The sequence below is a fragment of the Phyllostomus discolor genome, chromosome 5 (genome assembly GCF_004126475.2).
Source record: "Phyllostomus discolor isolate MPI-MPIP mPhyDis1 chromosome 5, mPhyDis1.pri.v3, whole genome shotgun sequence".
Classification (NCBI taxonomy): domain Eukaryota; kingdom Metazoa; phylum Chordata; class Mammalia; order Chiroptera; family Phyllostomidae; genus Phyllostomus; species Phyllostomus discolor.
Window position 1 is genome coordinate 18270135 of NC_040907.2, and position 26843 is coordinate 18296977.

Below are 26843 nucleotides of genomic sequence, written 5' to 3' on the forward strand. Positions count from 1 at the left end.
CTGCTCCCAACTCCCTCCGGGATTTCAAAGGCTGTAGGCCATGCACCCTGTGTCTTTCCATTAATAACTTCTTTATTCTGGAAAAGCAAATGAAAGTCATATTCATATAAACACTGACATTACAAAGTACAGGGAAAAAGGGAAGGGAGAAGGAAACAGAAACCTCTACAAATCCTGCTAATACTGTCTCACCAAACAAGACCATACGGCTTTGTCCCATATTCAATCACTTATATAATAAACCACAAATAAAATCTTCTCTGGAAGATACATTGCTCCTCTTTGAGACGGCAGGGAAAAGGGGCCAAAGTGAGGGAAGGAGGCTTTATTCTTTTGGCAGATCCTCTCAGTCATTATAGATATTGCTGCACTGTTAATAAAAAATATATGCTTCTCTGTAAAGCATTAAAAAAAAAATCCAAGGATGAGATGGCTGAGGTCTCAGCTCAAGTATCTCCAAATACATTGTTGTCCATTCCCTGACCTTTCCATGTGTTATTTCTTGGTTGTCTTCCGGATCAGTGCCATTCTCTGAAAGGAGAAATAAGCAACACACAGGTTAGGGTCAGGAACTTTCTGGGACATCCCGCATAGCCAGCAGGTGGCCTGGCGTGCATAGTCTACGTCACAGGCTGAGACCCGTGGAACCAACAGGCACAGGCCAGCTCAGCAGGCTCCGTCTAACCCGAGGACGGTCTGCAGGGCTGCAGCAATGCTTACTCAGGACAGCGGATCCATTCCCTTCACCAAAGGACAAACTGCTCTAGGCTAGCAGGATGGCAAAAAAGTTAAAAGCAGGTGACACATAAGATTATTTCTCACATCGATGTGCAAGGTGTCTATTTCTAGGTCTGATTCTCAAGGTCTGCCTTCCTTTACTTCCTTAGATTGCTACTGGCTCATAAGTAGTTTAGTCCTACTTGGATGAAGGGAATGAAAATACGTTCCTTTTTCTAACAAATTGCAGCTGTAGAAAGATTTTCCTTTGAAAGCATATCAAGGAAATTAGTATTTTTAAAATGTCTTGATTAAATAAACCATTCTATAAATCTGATCATCACTCAAGAGATGTACACTAACAGTGCACCTTTACCTCTCTTGTCGTGCTCTTGTGGGTGTTGTCACGTGATCTTTTTCCAGGTTCACAATTGGCTACAACAGCTGTCACTTCTAGGAATTTACTTATTTTTTTTAGCTGGAACAGTAACTATTCCTTTAATAACTGCTTTTATTTAAGACAGGCCTTTCAAAATTGTAATAAATTATTTCATTGTAAAAAAAAGCAGAAGGTGACAGCTCTTGCCTTTTGGGGACTTAGGGAAAGGACATCAGCGCATGTTTCTGAGGCCCCCAGCCACACCCACTCTCTTCCCTGCCGATGCAGACAACAGGAGAAGGGCCTTCGTTTCAAGCCTGTGCCATTTCACACCAGATGACCTGCACAAAGGGTACTCACACCAACGACTTGTACCACAGCCCATCAGGGAAGGAGTCAGATCACAGAGTTCAAATTTGACTATTACCAGCCCCGCCCAAATTGCTGAATTGCTTTGCTTGCTGTTTTGGACCAAGGACTGTGGCAACATTATGTTTGTTTATCCACACACGGCTAAAAAGTGGATAGTCTGGGAGCAGAGACAAAGTGACCATCTCTTATCTGGAAGGACTCCCTTCTGAAGAACACTGCGGTCCTTTGATCCGGGCTACTGAGGCTTCCTCACAGGGCTGCCTCTGTGAGCTCGGGAGACACCCCCGCTCCAGAGATCCCGTGCTATGGAAAGCAAGGGACGCTTGGCCAAGACGGCCCAGTTATGCCTGCCAAGCTTAGAGTAAGCTCACTTCTCAAATCAGAGTGGCCAGTTAAATTAAGACAGAAAAGACAATAGCCTTGTCAAGGGAGGCCACCACTGCCACTAGACTGACCAATGACAGGGACAATGTGCTCCATAGCAGAAGCGGCGTTAGGTTCTCAGACTGACTTCTCTGTTCCTTGGTGAGAGAGACAGAGGACGAAGGTTAAGCTGGGACAGAACCCAGAATGCCTGGCAGAGCGGTCTGGGCGCTGCCTCCCACCCCAAGTACAGCACACTTCTGCATCCCTTAACCTGTCCTCAGTCACAGGGCCAAAAGTAATGTTCAAGTCACCGACAATGACGGAAGACTTCATTAAGGAGTTGGGCAGGGACGAGTTCCATCCATATTAGAAGAACCTAGATTCCACAGCTTTAAGCGATGCCCATCGGAGTTAACAGAACAAACAGAGACCCCACTGTGGGAATAGTCAAACACCAAGGAAATACGTGACTGATCTCCCACGGAGCCCCACTGCCTCTGACCTCTCCGCCCTGTGGTCCAGAGTGGAGCGGGCTGTGAGGGGGAGTGGCAGCTGCAGTGATGGGAGCTGTGCGCATGCCCCTGAGACACAGCTCGAGGGTCAGCTGTGGCTGCCCCGGGGCTCTGCCGGCTCCTCACCTGTTTGTGAGCTTCTGTGGTGCAAGCTTTTTTGTAGGGTCGGATTTCTTCAGAGCCAAATCCTGGGATCCACATGTTCCACTGGCGTTCTGCAAGGAAAAGGCCGGCACAGAGATAAGGAGACTGGGAAGGCGATGCCAGGGTGCAGTGTGATCCTCAGACAAGGGTCAGGGAGGATGAATCTAAGCAATCAACTAGACTAAGGAACAGGAACCCTGCAGAAGGACTCTGTGGAATACAAACGGGGGAATCCCATGTCGTGTCTCCAAGGTGTCCCACCACACCATCTGACCTTCTTGCAGGGACAAAAGGGGTAAATGAGTCAAAGCTGTGGGTGCTGAGTCCTAGAGTCTCCATGAAGCTCCACAGAAAACAAAAGTGATTTGTTTCTTCAGTTGTCTTACTCCTCTGCTCAAAGTAACCCCTCCCACCAACCCCAAAGGAACAGTAGGGACAGAAAAGCGTTCCCAGTGCTCTGGAGCAGGGAGCCAAGTCTCAGCTCTGCTGCTTCACCGTGGGGCTGTGTGACGTTGGGTCTCAGCACCCCCAGTGAACATCTGCATATAACTTTTTTTGAAAGTCCTTATTATATATTTATTTTTTATTTATATGAGAGCGGAGAAGGGAGAGAAAAGAGAGGGAGAAAAACAATGATGTGAAAGAGAAACATTGATCAGTTGCCTTCTGTGTATGCCCCGACCGAGGACCGAACCCTCAACCCAGGCAAGTGCCCTGACCAGGAGTCGGACAGGTGACCTTCTGCTTCGTGGGACCATGTCCAACCCACTGAGCCACACTGGTCAGGGCTGCATATAACTTTTGACTTCCCCAAAACTTTAGTAATAGCTTACTGTTGACCGGAAGCCTTACCAATGGCATAAACAGTTGCTTAACCTAATTTTGTATGTTATTATGTATTACATACTGTATTGTTACAATAGAGTAAGCTCAAGAAAGGAAATGTTAAGAAAATAATTGTTAGGTTTGGCGAGTGAGGGGAGAGATGACAGGAGAACAGGCACCGAGTTTCTCGGATTTACTCAGTAAACTGCTAAACAAGCGGGCCGAGTCTGAGCAGACTGCAGCAGCGAGGGTACAAGGGTGGGTGTTTTCTGAGTTTAGGGCTGAGTCTTAAGATATGGGTCAGAGGTGAAGCATGAGGTAAGCTGCCTAGGCAGAGGGTTAGAGTTGACTAGCTTCTGCACAATGCTAGATTATTCACGAGCCTATTGTTTAGCAGGGAATGTTCTGTGGCCAGGTACAGTGGGTGAGCAAGAACGGTGGCTGCAGGCTAAGACAGTAAATAGGGGGCAGGAGTTTTGGGAGCACAGGAAGCCCAGCTAACTGCAGGCTGTTGCCTGTTTGATGAGTTCTTAGGTAGCAGGTCACGGGTGGGCAGAACGGCGGTTTCTGGCTCTTACAATCATAAGGAAGAAAAAATACATTTCCAGTACTGTAGGCAGTAACTGAGAAAAATCTGCATATAAGTGGACCTGCACAGTTCAAGCCTGTGTCATTCAAGGGTCAACTGCACTCACACAAGATTTTTTTACAGAATGAATGTCTGTTTAAAAGAGTTACAAGGGGACTTCTTTATCACACTTCCCTAGAGTACTTCAAACATTTGTTTTACAAATTTGTTTTGCCCCAGGCAGCCACTTACTCAAATCAAATTGTATAGAAGTGGTTTCATAGCTAAAATTTGTGTCTAATGCACATTAAATATTGAGTCAGTGAATGATTCATATTTGGTTCTAGAATAATTTTATATAGAGCTCTCTTCTAATATTTTTTGAAAATAAAAGTGTCTGAAGTCTTCTGCTAATATTATTTGTTGTCAGTACTTGAAATGGGCACTAAGTTTATTCTCTGGGAATTAAATTTTATAATCGACACAAAGTGAATCAAAATGTGGATTTGCAAAGTCACTTTAAAGAAGGAGAGTAGTCACCTGGCGTGAGTGCATATATGTAAGGATGTGTAGCAATATATTTATTTTATTTATACATTTTAGAAAGAGGGGAAGGAAAGGAGAGAGGGAAACATCAATGTGTGGTTACTTCTTGCACGCCCCCTGCTGGGGACCTGGCCCGCAACCCAGGCATGTGCCCTGACTAGGAATCAAACTGGAGACCCTTTGGTTTGCAGGTGGGCACTCAATCCACTGAGCCACACCAGCCAGGACATGTAGCAATATATTTAAAATTGTGTGTATTTATAGTTCATATGATATTAATTTAATAACAACAATCATGTTAGTGGATAAGACGTAGTAAAATGCCTGGTACAAAGCAGCATTGTGCAAACCATTCTACATACATTATCTCATTTAACATTCACATTTCTAAAGAAAGACTCTGTCAAAGAGGAGGTTATTCAACTATGAAAATACAGAAAACCCGGTCAGAAGCAGACACTGGCAGCCCAGTCCATCTGGAAGAGTGGAGTCACAAATTTACAGCCCCACCCTGGCTGGGTAGTTCAGTGGGTTAGAGTGTCGTCCCACTAGGCCAAGGTTATAGGGTCAATTCCAGGGTCAGGACACATACAAGATTCAACCAAAGAGTCCATGGATGAGTGGAACAAACCAGTGTTTCTCTCCCTCTCCCTCCCTTCTCCTCTCTCTAATATCACTTAAAAAAAAAAAAAAAAAGAATTTGCAGCCCCACTGGCAAAGACTATCTTTGTTGAGAGGTGTGAGGGCGTGTGCAGCAGGCCTGGTGTATTTCATTCCAGGTTCCCGAGTTCCCCACGCTCTGCAAGCAATCTTTTGATTATGATTCAGCCTCCTCAAGACTTGCTACAGATGTTGTCTGGTCGTGTAGAGTTTTCTAGTCTCTGTGATAATTATTTCTTACCCTTAATGAATAAACTGGCATTCCAATTTTATTTTCAATAATTAAAATACAAAATAGTTTTAAAAATAGCAATGCTAAACTCTCAATGTTATGGTTTTGTGTGTAAAATATACATAAAATTGACCATTTTAAATACTTTTAAGTGTATAGTTAGTTCAGTGGCATTAAGCTTACTCACACTGTTGTACAACCATTACCACTCCCCACCTCCAAAATTTTTTCATCAAAACTCTGTACCTATTAAACAGTAACTTACCATTCCTTCCCCTCTCTCAGTGCCTGGTGACTACCATTCTACTTTATGTTTCTATGAATTTGTACTATTGTGGTTTTAAAACATGTCTACAAATTCCTTTACACTCCTCCCATCAAGAGTTCACCTTCCCTTCCCCTGAACCTAGACAGACCTCTGCGATGGCCTCAGAGGACAGAATTTAGCAGAAGTGATGCTGTGTCACTTCAGAGAATGGGTTGGAAAGTACCGTGAAGTTTCTGCCAGGTGATTCCGGGACACTCATTCTGGGAGCCCTCAGTTGCCGTGTACGAAGTCCAGCCATCCTGGGGCTGCATATGAGGAGCCCATGCAGAGAGATGACAGAGGCAGAGACGAAGAGAAACCTGCACAGTCCCAGCTTTTTGAGAGTTTCTAGCTCAAGCATCAGACATGGACGTGATGAAGCTCTGTTACGGGCTGAACTGATCCTCAAAAGATATACTGAAGTCTGAGGTCCTAGGTAACCCCTAGTACCTCAGAATGAAATACAAATAGAGCTGTTGCAGGATGTACTGTTAAACCCTGAACAACACGGGCGTTAGGGGTACTTGAAAATCCACGTATAACGTATCTGCCCTCTGCATACGTGATTCCCAACCTTGGATAGAAAAATGCCGTTTTTAATCTGTGCCTGGCTAAATCTGCAGCATGAAAATGGAGAATACAAAGGGCTGACTGTGTATTTCTGCAAAAATCCTGCATATAAATGGACCCACGCAGTTCAAACCCATGTTGTTCAAGGATCAACTGTCATTAGTTAAGATGAGGTCAGAGTGGAGTATGATGGACCCTTAATCCAACCTGACTGGTATCTCAGGAGAAGAGGAGAACAAACACACACACACACACACACACACACACACACACACACACACACACACGAGAGGCCATGCGAAGCCGGAGGCACAGACTGGAGCTATGTAGGTGCAGACTGGAGGATGCAGCTATAAGCCAGAGAACGCCAAGGATACCGGCTACCACCAGAAGTTAAGACGAGGCAAGGAAAGACTCTTCAACAGAGGCACTGAAGAAACTACACCCTGGTGACACCCTGCTTGTACACTCTGGGCCTCCAGAACTGTGAGGAAATACATTTTGTTGTTTTAAGCCACCTAGTTTGTGGTCCTTTATTACGTCAGCCTTGGAGATTAATACGCCTTCCTTCAAAACAATCTGAGCCTCGCCCACCCTCTGACTTTAATCATAGGAAGGCCCTTAGCAGAGCTGTCTAGCTAAGTCCAGCCAACACCCAGATATATGAACCAAAACAACTGTTATTGTTTTAAGCTGCTGTTTGGGGGATGTGTTACATAATAATAGATCATCAAACTATCTGTGCTCTGCTATTAAAACTAGCAACATTAACCAGAAGTGTGTCATTTACACTACCTGGACTGCCAGCACCTCCCCAGATATCTTCTTGATACTGGGGAGTAAGCCTTCAGTATCAGTCATGGGCTGATCCGTACTCAGTCCCTTAAAATCTTCTGCCTCATTCACTGGGCCTGACTGTCTCTGTAGTTACAGACTGCTTTCTTTCTTTTTTTAAAAACAAATTATTTATTTTTTAGAGAGAGGGGAAGGACGGGAGAAACAAAGGGAAAGAAACATTGATGTATGAGAAAAACAGGGTCAGTTGCCTCTCACATGTCATCAACTGTAGGCCTGGCCCACCACCTAGGCATGTGCCCTGACTGGGAAAGGAACCAGCGACCTTTCCTTTGTGGAGTGATGCCCAACCCACTGAGCCACACCAGTCGCGGCAACGGTTTGCTTCCTTTTGATCACACTATAACCAATGCAGAGGGGGGCTTATTCATTTTGAAGAGATTATGGTTATCAATGTTAGATGAGTATCTTCTAGAAAAACCCAAGCTCTAATTTAGTGTCTCCTAAGTAGGAAAGCAGAAAACAAAATGATATTTGCATTACAATTATCATTTTCTTGGGAAAAATCCATATAAGGCAAAAACTGGAAGGGAAACACCATTACTTGAATGGTAGAGATACAGTAGCTACATGTACTAAGCGCTTACTTTGGGCCAGGTCCTGTGCCAGTCATTTCACAAACCAAATCCATAGTTCTCACAATTACCATGTAAGGAGGATATTATGAGCTCCACTTTACCAGTGAGGAAATGGGCTCTAAGAGAAATTAAGGGAGAAGGATAAGGTGACATAACTGGAAACTGGCAAACCCCATGCCAGGGAACACACAAATCTCAGAGCCCAAAGGTCGAATCCTGGCACGAAGGTTCCTCTGACTACATTGCTCCTGACGGTCCTGAAGGGGCAGTAGCGTGGACACCTCAGGGGGAAATGAGACCGCGTACCTAGGTGCAGCTGGACGTCCTTCACCTCCAGGGTGCTGGACTTGCGATGCCGAGCAAGCTGGCAGGCCGCTGTCACCACACTCTCGATGAAATCATCAGCAATCTGCAGCAGCATCTGGGGAAGACAAAAGTATGGGAGAGTAACCGCGTCCTTGGTCAGGTCAGTGCCTGGAGCTGGGACAACCGCAGGTTTAGTCAGGCTTTCTATTGGAAGGCCTATCATCAGCCTTTGGCTTAAGGTGCGGAGGAGGAGGAGTGGCAATGGCAATAGAAACACATTAACTCATTAAGCAGGCGGAGTGCAGTTCACACCTTCCTGAGGATGAGCTTTCTACACTTTCTACCCAGCAGGCATCAACCAGCCCGATCCCTCTCCCTACACTGTCTTCTGAATTAGGTGGGAAAACCAAAGTGAGTCATCATTATTCCTCACTCACAGTCCCTTAAAGCAGCTTTATTTCCATGATCTTACCTAGTCCTTATAATAATCCTGTGAAAAGAAATGGGGCGTGAATTGTGTCCTCATTCTACAGTAGAGGACGCTAGGACTTCAGGAGGCTACCTTGCTCGTGGCCATGCAACTGCTAAGCAGTGGAACCAGGGTGCAACCTCGAGGTTCTGAGTCCAAATTCTGGGTTCTTTCCACTTCATTATAAATTAATCCTGGACTGTGTGATGAGCAAAATCAGAATTCTGAAGCTAAAAACATCACGCTACGGTCCTGACTGTTGTGGCTCAGTTGGTAAGTATCAGTCCTCAAAGCAAAAGGTTGCCGGTTTGAATCCTGGTCAAGGGCGCAGTCGGGGGGTGCAGTACAAGAAGCAACGGATCGATGTTTCTATCTCACATCGATGTTTCTCTCCCTCTTTTTCTCACTCCCTTCCCCTCTCTCTAAAGTAAATAAAATCTTAAAACAAAACAAAACATTATTCTAAGTAAAAGAAGGCAGTCACAAAAGACCAAATATTATGATTCCATGTATTTGAAATGTCTAGAATAGGCAAATCTATAGATAGAAAATATATTAGTAGCCAGGGCTGTGGGGCCTGGAGAAAATGGGAAGTGAATACTAATGAGCATGGGTTTCTTTTAGGGAAGATGAAAATGTTTTCAAGTCGATTGTGTCAACAATTGCATGACTCTGAATATAGTAAAACCCAACAAACTGTGTATTTCATAGGTACATGAATTATATCTTAATAAAGGTGCTGCTTCAACCCCCCCCCCCCATTTATACAAAAAGGTCAAATATTCTCCCTCTGGTTAAAATAAAACAAAAAAATGGAGTTATACTGTTTTTATAACCTGTATTTTCTTTCCCTATCATTACATATGCCTCAGCAAAGGCAAAATCAAAGCAAAACACACAAAATCATCCCAGAATTGAGGCACACGAGTTGCTAAAATAAAAGAAGCCTTCAAAAACTCAGTACAACAAATGAAAAAATAAACATACTAAGGCTCATATGAAAATTCAGAACAGGAGAAAGATAAGATCCCAACAGGGTCAGAATCAGAATAGCTTAAGACTTCTTAATACGTGATTTTTAGAAGATAATAGAGCAATCCCTTCACAGCTGAAAGGAAAAAAAACATTTCCAAAATAGAATTCTAAATACAGCCAAACTAAAAATCAAGTGTCAGGTTAGAATGTAGACAATTTAAGACATTTACCTTTCATCTATCCTTCTGTAGAAAATTTTTTAAAAAGTGCTTTAACAAAAAAAGGGAATAATGTAAAAACAGGATGTGTGATCTGAAAACAAGAGGTCCCAAGACGACAAAGAGGACCTGGGAGGGACTGATGCAAGTGGGCTAACATCAATCAGACCACAGGAGGATGGCGTCTTCTGGGATTGAAATCTTGGGGCGGGGACATGGGGGATGACGTAAACCGATAATTTGTACAGTAAGACTAATGTAAATACTGATTTTTGAGTCATTAAATAATTGTGATAAAATTTTATTGAAAAAATGAGGGAAAGGAGAGAGTGTATGGCGTGTATGTGAATGGTTTAACAAAATTATCATCTATCATAAAAGGAAGTCAATAGACTATTACAAAATTAATGAATCAGCCCTGGCTGGTGAGGCTCTGTGGATTGAGCACGGGGTCTGCTAGCCAAAAGGTCACTGGTCTGATTCCCAGTCAGAGCGAATGCCTGGGTTGTCAGCTGGTCCCCAGATGGGACAGGCAACCGATTTATGTGTGTTTGTCTTACACATTGATGTTTCTCTCCTTCTCTTTCTCCCTCCCTTCACCTCTCTCTAAAAATAAATTTATATTTTTTGAATGAATGAAAGAATATCTTTTTAAAAAACGAAAAATAATGAAAATAAGAATATCTGTTAAGTATATTACTTTGAGTAATATACTTAAACATGGAGGAATATTCTAGGAGCAACTAAGATTGTTGAAAGTGATTGCCTATAACAGCAGACATGTTCTTTTTGCCAGGTAAAAGTAGCAGCTGTTAGGTACAAAGTGACTTGTTTAAGCTATTCCATGGGACCCTCACAGTAACCCCATAGATAAATGATGTCATGCCCTACCAACACAGGAGGAAACTGAGTATCAGGAAGCTTAAGTGGCTCGTCCATAGCTACAAAGCTGTTAAGTGGCAGAGCCAAGCTGCGAAGTCAGGTCTGTCTGGCTCTAAAGTCTGTGCTCGTAACCACTACTCTTTTCTGGCTCTCAGGGACAGTCTCGGGGTACCCGACCACCTTACCTCCTCCACGTCTTCATCTAGTTGCTCATTAGGATCCACTTCTCTCACTAAGTCTTGTAATTTCTTCTTAGTTAATACCTAGAGTTAATTGAGAGAAGATTTTTCAGCCAAGTATCAAGGAAACAAACAAACCAAAAACTCATTACCTGATGATGAAGAAAGACTGTCAATTTGTTGGCTTCAGTTTCTGCTTTCCAAGGAGTTAACAGTCTGGCCTGCCTGCTGGCATTGCTACGACTGTACTCTCAAGGCTGAAACAGCCTAGGGCAAGGCGGGAAGAGCAGTCTGGAAGAGAGGCCAACGCCTATCAGGCAGTTTCCGTCTCATCTCTTTTTCTCACCGTGCCTCAGTTTCCCTCCACATTAAATAATTTACAATTTTCTGACCACCACAGATCGTACAGTGCCTCTGCTGCCTTTGGACATGCTCATCCATCCTTCTTCCTACTTGTTTGGCTCATGGTGCCTCCTTTCTGATGCTTTTTCTAGCCTGCCCAGGTAAAAGCAGTCACTTCCTCCTTTGGCCTCTACTGTACCCTGTATACTCTTCTATCATTATGTACATTTATAAACTAACCTGTTTCTGACTTAATAGGCTGAAAGCTCCCTGAGGGCAGGGAACATGTGTTCATCTTTGTATAACTAAATCTTTGCATAAGTACGTACAACTATCTCTCTTTCACGGGGAAATGTCATGTCACATATATACACGATTAAAAATGATCGAAGACACACACTGGAATGCTAGCCATAGTTATTTTTGAGAGGTAGTAGAATTATTGGCTATTTATTCTTTGTGTTTTTCTAAAGTTTCTGTGATAAACATGAATAACTTAGAAATAAGGAAAAATAGAATATTTTTTAAAATAAACATTTGTTGCCCTGGCTGGCGTAGCTCAGTGGATCGAGCGCGGGCTGTGAACCAAAGTGTCGCAGGTTTGATTCCCACTTAGAGTACATGCTTGGGTTCCAGGCCATGACCCCCAGCAACCGCACATTGATGTTTCTCTCTCGCACTCTCTCTCTCTCTCCCCCTCCCTCCCTAAAAGCGAATAAATAAAAAAAAATCTTTAAAAAAAATAAACATTTGTTAATGATGTCTCAGATCTATCCATTCTTCTCCATTCTACCATTAGCACTTAATTCAAGCCTTCAACACATGTGTTGATTTACTGTAAAAGTCTTGGACTTGGTCTTCTGCCAGTCGACCCCTTTCCTAGCTCTCTGGTCTCTTTACTGCCAAGTTTACCCTCCAAAGATATACTGTTTTGATTATATTACTTACTCTTCTATTTAATATTTGCAAAGGCTTTTTGACTAAAAGTTCCAAAGGAAACTGATTAGTATAGGCCCAGCATGTTTTGCCGTAATCCTATCCACATAACTTTATCTCCTGTTCTGCGGTAAACTCCACATTCACACAGGTTGGTCTGACTATCTGCCCAACCCTCCCCATTCACCCTTGCTAGGCCTTCCTCCCACTCTCTTGAAATGTCCTTTCATCCTAGTCTACCCAGCCTAGGAGGCCCAAGTCAAGAGATTATATTTATTTCTTATGGCTCTGCAGGACAGAATCAGGACCAAGAACAGCAAGAGGGCAGAAGACTTTAGAATCACTGCAGAGAATTAATAATGGCAGCAGCTAGAGGAACTAGAAGCAGAAAAGACTGAAAGCAAGAGTACTTTTATTATAAGAATAATGAATACTGAATCCATTATTTTATTATTTCACTTATTTTATCAAATAATCATATGCACACATATTTACATACAAACATATAAAAACTTGTCATAGGTAAGGTATTGTATTAATGTGTGTATGGATATGTGTGTATATATAAGCAGGTAGACACACACAAATACTACAAGTAAAAATTGATAAATGTTGCACATGATCATTCAATTTAGAATTTTAGAAGTCCAAGGAGGGGAAAAGACCTTTTTTGACTGAGGGGAAGAGGCAGCATCTGAGATGGACACATCTCAAAGTGCCACTGGTTCAAGAAACAAATGAGAGGTGACCACAGAGAGCAAAAAGCAAAAGGATGATACCTGATTGTTTTCGGGGCTGAGACGCCCTCCTGAGCCAGGAGTGCCTGGTATCTTAACCACTGTAGTGCTATTGGCCATGGAGCCTTGCGGAGGGGTGTTGGCTGGTTCCGGTTTTATGGATGAGAAATTGGAGAGGTTGATTAGGGCTGAGGGGCCAAACTGGTTCATAATCTGCCGAGCTTTGGACTTCAGCTCATAGAGCTTATCGAGATCCTGTTTCTTTCTGGAGGTATGAGGACCGAGGCCAATCAACTGTGGGAGGAAAACAGGAAAATGAGCCCCAGAGGCACCTGTAATAAAGGATAAGTTTTGAAAGTAAAATTCTATGTGGTCTATCAGACTTTGAAAGGTCTTTAGTATATAAAAGATGGTAACCATTTGCTACCTGCACACTAAAAATGGAGGGAATGAAGAATATTCATTGCTTTCACCTGATGTTTAGAAACCACCTCTTCTCCAAAAGCTGAATGACACAGTCCACCAAAGTGAAATAAGTAAGTAAATGAAATGTGGAATCTTTTGTACAAAAATAAACTAGAATGAGCAAGCCATTTTTGGAGACTTTGTAAAAAGAGAATACATGGTTAAGTACTACATGCACTATTATTGAACATCAAATAATGTTAAATTCAAAGAAATTATGGCACAGTCACATTCCTAAAATCCAATCACAAAACTTCAGAAGACAGATTAGTTCACTTTGACATTTCAAAACATGCTTAACTCTATGTCAGGGCTACGCCTAATAAACACAATTTTTAGCAATCGTGAAAGTCTTTTTTTGCCATCAAGAGCAAATTTTCTCTGAGTGTTAGCAATCTTTAAGTGCATGCAGAGTCCCTAGCCTGGAGTAGCTGAGATTGCTGAGTTTTAGAGACATGAGCTTGAATTCGTGACATCAGCTCTGGTGTCACAACAAATCAGAAGCACATTCGCCAAGTTCCTCCCACACTGGCCTCAAAGCGCTTACTTACAGCTATCTGAGTGTCTAGATCTTTAATTACGTCAGCAACGGCTGTGAGCCCGGTGAAATGAGAGGCAGCCATTTTCAAAAGCTACCTGTAAATGAACAACTGGCATCAAGAACCACCCTTGCCACAGAACCACTTCAGCTCCACGGCCTGGTACACCTTCGCCAACCAGGATCCAGGCAAACGGAATGCGGAGAAGCGTATCACCATATCCCTACTGGGCACCATGAAAAACATCATCTTTTCCATATATAACTTTTAAAATTATTTCATGATTATAATAACAGACTCTCTTCCTATAAAATTAATATTCTATTGTTGGGGATAAACTGGCAGCATATGAAATACTATAACTGGCCAAAACAGTGGAATTTTATATTTTATTTTGAATTTTATTTTATATATATATATAAATATTTCCAAGAGAGAGAAAGGAAGGGTGGTGAGGGGAGAGAGAGGGAAAGATGGGAGGGAAACATTGACTGTCTCCCGCATGTCAGTCAACGCGGGCACAAATCAGGCACAAACCCACAATGTAGGTAACGTGCCCTGACCAGGAATCAGACCCAGGACCTTTTGGTGCATGGGACGATGTTCCAACAAATCAAGCCACACTGACCAGGCAAAATTGTGGAATTTTAACTTGCAGAACTCAAAGCAATGGTTTTCAGAACTTCGTAAAGCTTAGCAACCAGAATGGGTATCTGCATCTGCTCTACTCTTGCCCCGATTGCTGAGTTCCTCCCCAACATACCTTCTAACTTTCTAATAGGACATCTTCCCCTGGCTTACCCTAATAAAAGCAACTATGTGCACTGGTTGCATTACCAAGAGAAACTTGTTGGCCAGGAGCTGGCTGAGGGGGACAGCAGGGTCTCAGGACCGCTTGTTTGTTTTTTTAACCACATAAGTTCTATGCTTTCTTCCTTGCCCACGAATGCTACCACTGCAAGAATCAGGACAGCAAAAGACTGCTGACATAGAAATACAGTAGTCCGCTCCCCACCCCTCATCCCAGGTTTCACTTTCCAGCTTCAGTTAACCACAGTCTGAAAGCATTAAGTGGAAAATTCCAGAAATAAGCAATTCATAAGTTTTAAATTACATGCCCTTCTCCACAGCATGATGGAATCTCATGCTGCTCCACCCACTTGTGCCCAGGTCAGGAATCATCCCTTTATCCAGCATATCCACCCTGTATATGCTGCCTGCAGTTTGTCACTTGGTAGCCATCTGGGCTACCAGATCAACTGTTCTGGTATCACAGCGCTCATGTCCAAGCTACCCTTAGAGCAACCTAATGCTATGCCACAATGCTCACGCCATTCACCTCACTTCATTTGTCACCATCTCATCTCACATCATCAAAGAAGATGAGTACAGTACAAAAAGATATTTTGGGAGAGTGACCACATTCACACAACTTTTATTACACTATATTATTATAATTGTCCTATTTTATTAGTTATTGTTGTTAATCTTTTACTGTGCCTAAATTATAAATTAAACCTTATCATAGGAAAGTATGTGTAGGAAATAACATGATATGTATAGGGTTTAGTACTATCTGCTACAGACTAGGAGAAAATGCTGACAAACTACATTTCCAATTAATGCCTGGAATGTGTAAAGAACTCTCAAAACTCAACAGTTTAAAAGAAAGGTAATTTGACTAAAAAATGGACAAAAGCGATGACCAGATATTTCACCAAAGAATATATATAGTTGACAAATAAGTACATGAAAAGATGTTCAACATCATTAATCATTAAAAAAAGGCAAATTAGCCCTAGTATAGCTCAATGGATTGAGTGCAGGCTGTGAACCAAGGGGTCACCGGTTTGATTCCCAGTCAGGGCACATGCTTGGGTTGCAGGCCAGATCCCCAGTGAGGGCCATGTGAGAGGCAACCATACATTGATGTTTCTCTCCCTCTTTCTCCCTCCCTTCCTTCTCTCTAAAAATAAATAAATAAAAATCTTAAAAAAAAAAAAGGCAAATTAGCCCTTGCTGGTGTGGCTGAGTGGACTGAATGCTGGCCTGTGACCCAGGTTGCTGGCTCGATTCCCAGTCAGGGCACATGCCTGGGTTGCAGGCCAGGTCCCTACGTGCGGGCATGTGAGAGGCAACCCATCAGTGTATCTCTCCTTCTCTTTCTTCATCCCTCCCTCTTCTCTCCCTCTCTAAAAATAAATAAAATCTTTTTAAAAATAAAGAAAGGCAAATTAAAACTACAATGAGATATAACTACATACTTATCAGAATGCCTAAAATAAAAAACAATGACAACACCAAATGCTGGCAAGGATGTAGAAAACCTGATCACTTATATACTGCCTGTGGGAATGTAAATGGTATACCACTCTGTAAAACAGTGTGCAGCTTCTTGAAAACCTAAGCATGCACTCTCAGAGTAACCTAAGTACACACGAACACTAAATGTACTGTAGTGTCCTGGATGGGAACCTAGAACAGAATAGGGACATTAGGCGAAAACCAGGATCTGAATAAATTATACACTTTAGTTAACAGTAATGTTTCAATATTGGTTCATTAATTACAGCAAATGTACCGTGTTAACACAAGATGTTAGTAATGAAGAAACTGGGTATAGGGTATGTGGGAACTCTGTACTATTTTTGCAATTTTTCTGTAAATCTAAAACTGTTTTAAGAAATAGATTAAAAAAGAGGAAGAAACAAATAATACTAAAACACAAAACAGGGATGAATTTTAAAATATTTAAGTAGGGGGGGAAAAGGCAATTCCATTTGCATGAAATTCTATCACCAGTAAAACTAATCCCTCCTGATAGGGCAGAGACTGACTGCAGAGAGGCATGAGGGAAGTTTCTACGGTAATATAAAAGTTCTGTATCTTCAGTGGGGTGATACCTACATAGCTGTACCCATTTATCGAAACTCATAGAACCGGGCCTGGCCAGGCAGCTCAGTTGGTTGGAGAGTCATCCCGTATACCAAAAGGTGGCGGGCTTGATCTCTGGTTGGGGTGCGTGTGGGAGGTTGTTCCTCTGTCTCTCTCTCTCTTCCTCTCTCTTTAAAATCAAACATATCCTCGAGTGAGGATTTTTAAAAAATTCATAGAACCATGAAATTACAATATCTACATTGTACTGTAGGCAAATTATACCTTAGTAAAATTGATTTAAAAAAACACTAAACATGCAACTAACATATGACCCAGCAATTGTAGTCCTAGGCTTTATCCTAGAGAAACGAAAACTTATACTTACACAAAAAAACTTGTGCATGAAATGTTCAGAGTAGCTTTATTTGTAATAGTCAAAAACTGGATTCAGCTCAGATGTCTCTCAACAGGTAAATGGTTAAACAAACTGTAGTCCATCATGCCACAGAATATGTGTGTTACTTAGCAATAGAAAGAAACACACTAACCGCACAACTTGGATAAACCTCTAGAGAATTATATGGAACAAAAGCCAATCCAAAAAGAACACATATTGTATGATTCTATTTATATATAACATTTTTAAAATGACATAATTTTAGAAATAGGGGACAAATTACTAAGGTTATCAGAGGTTGTATGAGGGGATGGTGGGTTATAAAAGGGCAATACCAGGGACCCTTGTGGTAATGGAGGTGTGTAGTATCTTGACTATAGTGATGGATTAAATGAAAAAAGCGATTAAGTTGTGTACACACACACAAACAAAAACTGGGGAAGTGTGAGTTAAGATCGGTAGGTTGTATCAATGTCAATATCCTGGTTGTTGTATTACACAACAGTTTTGCAAAATGTGACCAGTGGGGAAAACTGGGCAAAGTGTACAGGGATCCCTCTTTATTATTTCTTGCAACTGCACATAAATCTAAAATTGTCTCAATTTTTAAAAAATAGATTTTCTTTATTTTTTAGAGAGGGGAAGGAAGGGAGAAAGAGAGGGAGACTAACATCAATGTGTAGTTGCCTCTCAGGTGCCCCCCACTGGGGACATGGCTTGCAACCCAGGCATGTGCCCTGACTGGGAATTAAACTGGAGACCCTTTGATTCTCAGGCTGGCGCTCAGTCCACTGAGCCACACCAGCCAGGGCTTGATTTTTAAAAATTAGAAAACTATATTTTCAAGAGTAACTGTAATCCTTCTTAAGATGACCTAAAACTCAGGAGCCATAAAAGAAAAGACTGATATGTTAAATTACATAAAAATAAAAAATGTCTACATGGCAACAAACATAATAAATAAAGTCAAATGACAAAAGACAAACTATCAAAAATTATCTACAAATCAATAAACACCCAACTACCCCCCAAAATTACAAAAAATATGACAACACAAGAAAAAGAAATTCAAATAGCTGTTAAAATAATAAAGTAATTCTTATTCTAGTTCATAATAGAAATGCAAATTTAAACTACGAGCTACCTCTTATTCCCCATTTGACAATGATGAAAAAGTTTTATATATACTGTGTTTAAAAACTTCATGGAGAAAGTCATTTTGTATTTTTGGGGGGTGAAGAGAATATAAGTTAGCTACAGGTCACTATAAAGGGCTACTTGGGTAGATAGTAGTATCTACCCAAATTTTAAAAGTATCTACTGTTTTGATCCCATACTTTCATTTTTAGCTATTTATATTTGCAACTTGTATGTGATAGAATACTACACATACAAGAAATGTCAACCTAATCAAAAGTGGTATTGTTAAACTAAGTAGGGTATAACTATATAATGGAACACACTGAGAAAGAACGAGAGCCATAAAAATATTATGCTGAGCCCTGGCTGGAGTGGCTTAGTGGATTGAGCGCTGGTCTGCGAACCAAAGGGTTGCAGGTTCAATTCCCACATGCCTGGGTTGTGGGCCAGGTCCCCAGTGAGGGGCACTTGAGAGGCAACCCCACATTTGTTGGGAAGCGCCCTGGCCCTGGTTTCAGAAACTGCAGCCCCTCGTGGCTGAGTAAGAAGACCTTGGGACCATAAGGCACTTAGAAGACAAAGCTTATCTTCCTTGTAGGGGCACCGCCTCTGCCCCCTTTTACTGAGGTCCCCTGCTTGCCCCCAGGCTGATGACTGGTTAGCCAATGATGGGTAAGATTCCTCAAAGGAGGGACAACTTAAGACAGGCACGGTAACAAAGGGGCCCTCAGGGAAGGACTTGGGGGAGCTATAAAGGGGGTGATGAACCCTTGCCCCTCGGCTTTGACATAGCCTGAGTCCTCATTCTGTCTGCAAGAAGTCTCCTAATCTCTTGGCTGCCTTACATCCCTTGCCTGACTTAAGCCTGAAACAATGCCTGAGGTGGGTGGGGCCCTGTTCTGGAAAGGGTGGGTTCCCTAGGGCAATCAAGCCTAAGAAAGGATGCATAAAATCCTATGAAACCTACTTTGCTAATACCCTCAATTTAAATGATAAGGGTCCAAGCATGAAATGAGTTTGTTCCCCAAAGTTTTATGGCCCTCTGACCCTGACTCATAATTAGCCCTCAGAGTTCTTTGAATGTTATCTATTGTTTGACCATTACTGCCTGACAATGACTGATGAGCTTTATGTGTATATATACACACCTTGTATTCCTATGCAAATGAAGCCAATAAAAGTCTGTCAAGGCAAGGGTCGGGGTGCTCTCCCCTTGAGAGAGTGGCCGCGCTGTCCCTTTTCCCCCAGAGGACTCGGAGTCCATGTGAACACTGTGGACACGCGGGCCAGTATCTGCATCACACATTGATGTTTCTCTCCCTCTCTTTCTCCCTCCCTTCCCCCCTCTAAAATAAATAAATAAAATAAATATTATGCTGAAAGAAACCAGTAACAGAAGACCACATATTGTATGATATATGATTCCATTTATATGAAATGTCCAGAATAGACAGATATATAAAGGCACAAACTAGATTGGTGGTTGCTTAGGGCTGAGAGGTGGGGGAGAAGAATAGACATTGACTGCTAATAGTATGGTGTTGTTGTTTTTTTAAAAGATTTTATTTACTTATTTTTAGAGAGGGAAGGGAGGGAGATAGAGAGAGAGAGAGAGAAACATCAGTGTGCAGTTGCTGGGGGTTATGGCCTGCAACCCAAGCATGTACCCTGGCTGGGAATTGAACCTGGGACACTTTGGTTCCCAGCCCGAGCTCAATCCACTGAGCTACGCCAGCCAGGGCTTGTTTTTTTTTTTTTTTAGGGGGAACAAAATACTCAAAAATTAGATTGTGGTGATGGTGGCACAGTCCTGAATGTACCAAAAAAACACTGAATTATACACTTAAATGAGTGAATTGTACATGTGAAAGGTATCTTGATAAAGCCATTTTTTTTTAAATGAGAGGAAACTCATGACATTATCTCCAAGAAACACTGTTCAGTAAAAATATAAGGTATAGAATAGTGAGAATAATTTGCTATCATTTATTAAAACACACAAATACACAATTGTAAATGCATAAATTCTTCCTGGAAAGATATATAAGAAACTAATAACAATGGTTGCCTTGGGAGGTGGGAGAATGGTAGTGTAGTATCTGGGTGGTTTATGGAACCAAGGTGGGAGAAAACTTACTTTTCATTGTATACCCCAAATTTTCTACTATACTTACTTTTTATTGTATACCCGAAATTCTGTACTATCTGCATATAAGTTACCTATAAAAAATTTTAAAAACTTCCCTGGCTGGTGTAGCTCAGTGGATTGAGTGTGGGCTGTGAACTGAAGGATCGCCTGTTCAATTCCCAGTCAGGGCACATGTCTGGGTTGCTGGCCAGGCCCCCAGTATGAGGCACTCAAGAGGCAACCACACACTGATGTTTCTCTCCCTCTCTTTCTCCCTTCCCTTTTCTCTAAAAATAAATAAATAAAACCTTTAAAAAAAAGTTTTTTAAACTATTATGTGGTTTGTTTCCTCTGAAGAAACAGGTAATACCGATCTCTGTTTTTAAGTATAACAGAGTATAGTGGTAACCACAAAAGTGAATCTTGACCTACATCTCACACTTTATACAAAAATAAATTCAAAACTGATCATAGATATAAGAATGTAGAAGTATAAAATTTTTAGAAGAAACCTTAGGAGGAAATTATCATGACTTTGGGTCAGGCAGAGTTTTTAGACACACCACCAAAAACACAATTCACAAAAGAAATAAATTAATAAAGTGGACTTAACCCAAAATGTAAAACTTCTATTCTGCAAAGGAAAATAAAAAGGTAAGTCACAGACTAAGAGAAAATATTTAGAAATCATATATCTGACAAGAAACTTGTATCCAGGATATACAAAGAACTCTTAAAATCCAACAATAAGAAAACAAAAAACCCACCCTGGCTGGGTAGCACAGTTGGTTAGACCATCTTCCCAATACGCCAAGGTTGCAGGTTCAGTCCCAGGTCAGTGCATATACAAGAATCCACCACATGAATGCATAAATATGTGGAGCAACAAATTGATGTTTCTCTCTCTCCCCCTTCCTCTCTCTCTAAAAATCAATAAATAAAAATTTAAAAAGACGACAAAAACTAATAAAAAATGGGCAAATGTATGAAGAGATCCTTCACCAAAGAAGATATATAGATGGCAAATAAACACATGAAATGATGCTCAATATTCATTAGTCATTAGGGAAATGCAAATTAAGGCCACAATGAGGCACCACTAAATCCCTATTAGAAGAGCTAAAATTAAAAAATAAAATAAAATAAACAAGTGTTTTGGAGAGGATGTGGAGCAACTGAAATAGGCATATTTATGATGTGAATGTAAAATGATGCAGTCTCTCTGGAAAAGTTTGGCAGTTTCTGATAAAGTTAAATATGTGCTTATGTGACTCAATAATCCCACTCTCAAGTATTTACCCTACAGAAATGAAAACTTGTATTTACACAAAAATCAGTATGTAAATGTTCATAGCAACATTATTTATAACTGCCAAAAACTGGAAACAATCCAGATAGATGCCCTTTAACTGGTGAATGGATACACAAACTAGGTTTATCTACACAACTCAGCAACAGAAAGGAAGAACTGATACATGCAACAACATGGATAATCCCAAATGTGTTACGCTAAGTGAAAGACACAAGACTCAAAAGGTTACTTACTGTATGATTCCATTTATATGACACTCTGGAAAAGGTGAAGCTATATGGATGGAGAACAGATCAGTTGTCAGGGGTTTGGTTGGGGGAGGGTTTGTCTACAAAGGAGCAGTATGAGGGAGATTTTGGGAGTGGTGGAATTGTTAGGTAGCCTGAGTGTTACGGTGCTTACATCACAGTATGAGGGGGGGGGGGACCCAAAAAGCCCTGGAATTTATTTATAAAAAATTGTGTATTTATTCTAACATGTTTCAACTTCAGTCACCTTCAACATATTCAAAATACCTATTGAGGTTTTTTTCACTGCTTAAGACAGTTTTTGAACTTGTTGATTTTGATGACTTTCAGGGTTTCTGTTGTTTTTTGTCTCATCTCTTCCACATCAGCAAAACATTTCCATCTGAGGACTTTTTTCACCCAGGGAAACAAAAAAAAAAGTTGCTCAGCATGAGCTAGGGGGAACAGAGTGAGTGGTTGGGGCATAGGGATCATGCCATTTTTGGTCAAAAACTGCTGATCACTCAGTGCTGTGTGGGCAGGTATAGTTGTAAATCACCCATCATGAAATGGTTAACCACACTGAACTTCAAAAAAAAAAAAAATCACTGAAACCAAATGCAACCTCTCACAACAACACCAGCTGGTACAGATACAGATGGTTTCCTAGAACACTCGCCTAGCAGGGGAACCCTGTATTCCAAGGGGCCCACCCTCCAGGAGATAATTCTGGGTTTTTTTGGGTCCCCCCTTGTATGCACTTGTTACAACTCATGGATCCATACCCCACAAAAGGAGAATTTTATTATGTGAAAATGTAAAAATCAAAATATCACAGCTTGATCAGGATGGTTAATGACTTTCCATTCAAATGACCTGTTTACTGACAACTTTCATCAAGCCCTATTGTGGATGAGGCTGACAAAGCACAGTGGAATGAAGTGACTGTAAATAACCTGAATTCCATTATGTCACTTAGCATGGTTGCATCTGGGCTACTCAAATTTCTAACTCTAGCATCCTTAAAATGCCAAAAGATAGAGATGTACTGTTATATAAAAAACAGAGGCATTAACTATGGGACAGTTTGAGAGAACAATTATAATAGTAAATCCTGACTAGCACCTATTACGTGGAAATCATGTGCCATGATGAGATCCCCAAAGTCCAGAAAGTCTATGCCCCAGTAATCAATATTGTACGGCTGCAAGTTCAATTAAATAGCCAAGTATATTCTCCCTCCCCACAGCCTATCACATTCAAACTGTGGTTGAAAGGCTGAGGATGACAAGCCCTGCTTTTGCTTTTAGCAACTTTGTTCCTCAAACATAAATCCAGTTGCAATGCTATTATTGTATTAAAAGGATCTGATTTTTCAGAAGGTAAGAAATCAGTGGAGACCTTGCAGTAGTTACAAGACCTGGCCTTCTCTGGGCATCTGTTCCATTAACAGATTTTTTTTTTAATGAAGCAAATAAGAGACTAGAAGATCAGATTATCTTTAACACCCTTTTATCTTTAAAACATTTAGGAACTTATTATCTACACAAAATGCGGAGACAAGGGGACTACCAGCCTGATGGCATAAAGGCCACTGTGGTACATGATTTGACTTGATGGCTGGGTTTTCTATCTGATTGTTTATCTCCTCGCTGGCTTCACTTCCCAGCCTAAATGAACCAAAAAGAATCAATTAATTGCAGTGTGTGAGACTTGAAAGCAAGAGAAATATTAGTTTTCTCCACTCGTTTTTGAAGTAATTGGAGCGTATTTAGGTGGTTTTGACTTAATACAATGGCAGTACAATACAGTGGCCAAGATCATGGACTCTGGTGACAGTATCTGGGTTCAAGTACCAATTCTGCCACCTATTTATTAACTTATGTCCTTGAGCAAGTTGCCTAATCTCTTTATGCCTCAATTTCCTCATCCGTAAAATGGAGTTAATCATAAAGTATATCTCATGGGACTGTTGTGGCAATTTACAAAATTTATGTATCTAAAGCACTTAAAGAGTGAGTGGTACACAGTAAGCACAAAGGAGAACATGTTTTCAATGTTCGCTAATATATATGCTCTCCTCTTCTAAATGTTAGTTATAAACTTAAGTGTTTTAAAACTAAAAGGTTTCACCCATTCTGATATGTGTCGGTGGTGTCCTATAACCATTCTCATGACTGTAGACATTAGAAAAAAAAGTGGATTGAAATAAAACATTAATGGCAAAAGGTCAGCAGGAGACTGGAGAAGACCCAACTCAGGAGGGTTGGGTACCATCCTACTTCTGCCACTGAGTTAACTGAGCTCCCTGTGACCAGTGTTTCCATAGCAGGACCAGGCAAATTCTAAAGGCAAATTCCCTTCCAGCTCTAATAATTAGGGTAAGATTTTAAATTCATATGTACAGAGTTCAAAGTTTGTCTCCTGTCTCTAACACACCAGTTTCACATTGCAGATTATAAGCACTGCTGTCATGCTGCGTCCATAGTATTTTGGAGCTTTCCCCAAAGACCTCGGGTCAAAAGTAGGATGTTCCATGTTCATTTCTACTCTAACACAATGATTTTCTGATCAGGTACTTTGAAATCCTATTATAATGATTCAATCAATGTTAGAGCCACCAAGGAGTGAAATAAGTACATTCTGTAGATGAAGGTGAGGCTATTAATCCAGTAATAAATTATCATTGAACCATTAAGTACTCTGAAATGGTGGCATGGACATACTTATTAACCTCATAATTTGGTGTAAGTTTTGATCACTTGTATACAGTATAGGCACCTGCAAATAGCATAGGCTAACTCATTGGGAAAAAACAGTTTCAACTAAGTTACCCCAATTTCCTCAATCATCTAGTTATGTTACACTTGTAAAAATCTAATTTAAGCCCTTATGTCAAACTGGCCTTTCTTGGCCTCCTAAAAAGTTCTGTTCAGGTCCTGTTTTTTTTCTATCTTGAATATCTATGTTTCTTTAAAAACACAGAAATTTAAAAAGAAAAATAGTAATAAAAATAAAAACATAGGAATTTAGTTCTCCTCAAATACCACACTACATAAGTACCCTAATAAGTTATAGTACTTGGTATTGAGTCTTAAGGAGGAGGAGTGAGTTCATTCAATGATATGCTTTGTAAAACTACTACTTCCATTTTGCTGATGGGCAAACAAACATGAAGAAGAATCCACATAGAAAAGTAGAAAAAAATTAATCAAATACAAAACTGGGTTTGACTTGGGCTGGGCCACTTAATACCATGTGATTTTAGACAAAGTACTTAAAGTAATCTCTGAACCAATGTCCTTATCTGTACAATGGGACTAATATCTAATTTGAGGGGCTGTAAGTGGTGATTCAAGGATCTAAGATCTAATACTCAGGTGGTGGACACACAATACAATATACAGATGATGTATTACAGAAGTGTACACCTGAGAACTGTATTTTATCAACCAATGTCACTCCAATAAAATCAATGAAAATTTAAAAATACTTGAGAGTGCTTATGATGTTGTCTGGTTAGCCTGAGCAGGTTCAGGACAAGATATTACTGAAGAAGAGAAGTGCCTGGTCCATGTCTCTCTGCCAACCCGATCTAAAAGCAGCCATCTCCAGTGAAAGCTTATGCTAAAACTACAGGATACAGTGTACTTATCTGCAACTTTTAAATGGCTTACTACATCTTTTGAGGGAGGGACGGGCTTCATTGAAAGGTTTCTTAACTGGTAGTGACATTCACTGTATCAATGTGAATACAGCGGCAAGACTAAAAATTAAGTAGTAGAATCTGTGAAAATTCCCTCTTAGGTTTGAAGTTAGAGCAGATTCCAGAAGCATGTTTTCAGGGACATTAGCCAAGCATTTTTTTTTAACCAAGCATCTTCTATTTGCTGTGTACAGCAGGGTACGGCACCAAACTCATGATCTAATCAGCATTGCTCCACTGTGATCCTAAGCCCTCTTTGCACGTAAAACAGGAATTTTAAAAAGATTATCTATCGGGCCGTTCCATCTCTGACATTCTTTTATATGCGATGTAGAGATTTGTACTCAGCCAGGGTTGAGTGGAATGGAATTTAAAGCACTTGTCAAGTACATAACTGAGTTCAAACTGCTTCAACTTCACATCAGTTTCGCAAGAATAATGCATGTGGCCTTCCTAGAGTAAGTATCTGACGCAAGAAAAGCTGCCAAAAGCCAAGGAGGCAGAACGAAGTCTTCTCCTGAATACATCCTTTACCACTCTGGGTTCAGAGAATATGAGGGGGGGCGGGGGAAACACACGGATCACCATAGTTTTCCGAATTCTCTTCCTTTCCCTTAGAGGCTAATCTCACAGCCACGGCCCCTGAAACTCTTTGCTTTTAGGAGTTCGGGTCCTCACAGCCCTGTTCCCTCAGGTACTTCGGAGCCTCCAAGCCCCGATCTCGTCCCCATAGAAGCCCGTCTTAACTGCCCGCTCCTGTTCCTCCCAAACCCAAAAGTTCCCTTACTGTTTCTGCCCCTCAAGAATCTAAGTCTTCCTGCTGTTTCTGAATCTTTAGCAGCCCGGGTCTTCACTGTCCCACTTCTGCCTCTTAAGAGCCCAAGTCCTCACAGCTCCGCTTTTACCTCTCAGGAGCCGGTGTCTTCACGCCCCGTTCCGTTCCGACCACTCTCCTCTTAGGAGCCCGGGTCCTCACAATCCTGTCCCTCTCAGCCCGCTTTCTCTCAGGTGCCAGGGAACTCACATCTATCCCTGTTCCCTAAGTCCGGTCTGGAGCCCGGGTCCCCACAGCCGCGTCTTCTCCTAACCCCGATCCCCTCAGTCCCGTCCCAAGAGCCTGATTCCTCGCAGTCCTGTCTCAACAATCTGCCTCTTCAAACACTGACCCACTGTGGGTCTGGGTCCTGACTCCCTCCTCCCACTCTTTTTCCTCAACTGCCAGGGCCCAAGACTCACAGGCAGCAGGTCTATCTCCCCATGATATGCAGAGACTGCCTCAGTGAAGCGATCGTCTCGGCAGCCGGTCAGACTGCTCGGCCCTCCCCGAGTCCTTCCGGCACCGCTCCCCGCCTCCAACCCGGAAACGCGCGGCTCTTC

General features: G+C 41.5%; 1 protein-coding gene across 5 annotated transcripts; it reads right to left on the reverse strand.

The window, feature by feature from the left end:
* Positions 1–59: 59 nt before the first annotated feature.
* TAF12 (TATA-box binding protein associated factor 12) lies at positions 60–26820 on the reverse strand. 5 transcript variants are annotated; one of them, XM_028513357.1, is made up of 6 exons: positions 26703–26820; positions 12718–12969; positions 10667–10744; positions 7938–8052; positions 2473–2561; positions 60–531 (listed from the first exon to the last, which is right to left on the reverse strand). In XM_028513357.1, exons 2-6 carry the CDS (start codon positions 12883–12885, stop codon positions 496–498), a joined length of 486 nt encoding a protein of 161 aa, XP_028369158.1. In that variant the 5' UTR covers positions 12886–12969; positions 26703–26820; the 3' UTR covers positions 60–495. The 5 variants fall into 5 exon arrangements, with proteins under 5 accessions (XP_028369158.1, XP_035881512.1, XP_035881513.1 ...); XM_036025619.1 differs by having other exon boundaries at positions 12718–13007; positions 26703–26815; XM_036025620.1 differs by lacking the exon at positions 26703–26820 and adding an exon at positions 26372–26493.
* Between the last annotated feature and the right edge of the window lie 23 nt (positions 26821–26843).

Excerpts from the sequence above, each read along its gene's own strand:
- TAF12 (XM_028513356.2), bottom strand. The coding sequence starts at position 13,763 with ATGGCTGCCTCTCATTTCACCGGGCTCACAGCCGTTGCTGACGTAATT. Across the intron at positions 12,970-13,691 it reads ATCTAGACACTCAGATAGCT|TTGATTGGCCTCGGTCCTCA; the intron begins GTAAGTAAGCGC and ends TTCCTCCCACAG. Across the intron at positions 10,745-12,717 it reads TCAGCCCCGAAAACAATCAG|GTATTAACTAAGAAGAAATT; the intron begins GTATCATCCTTT and ends AATTAACTCTAG.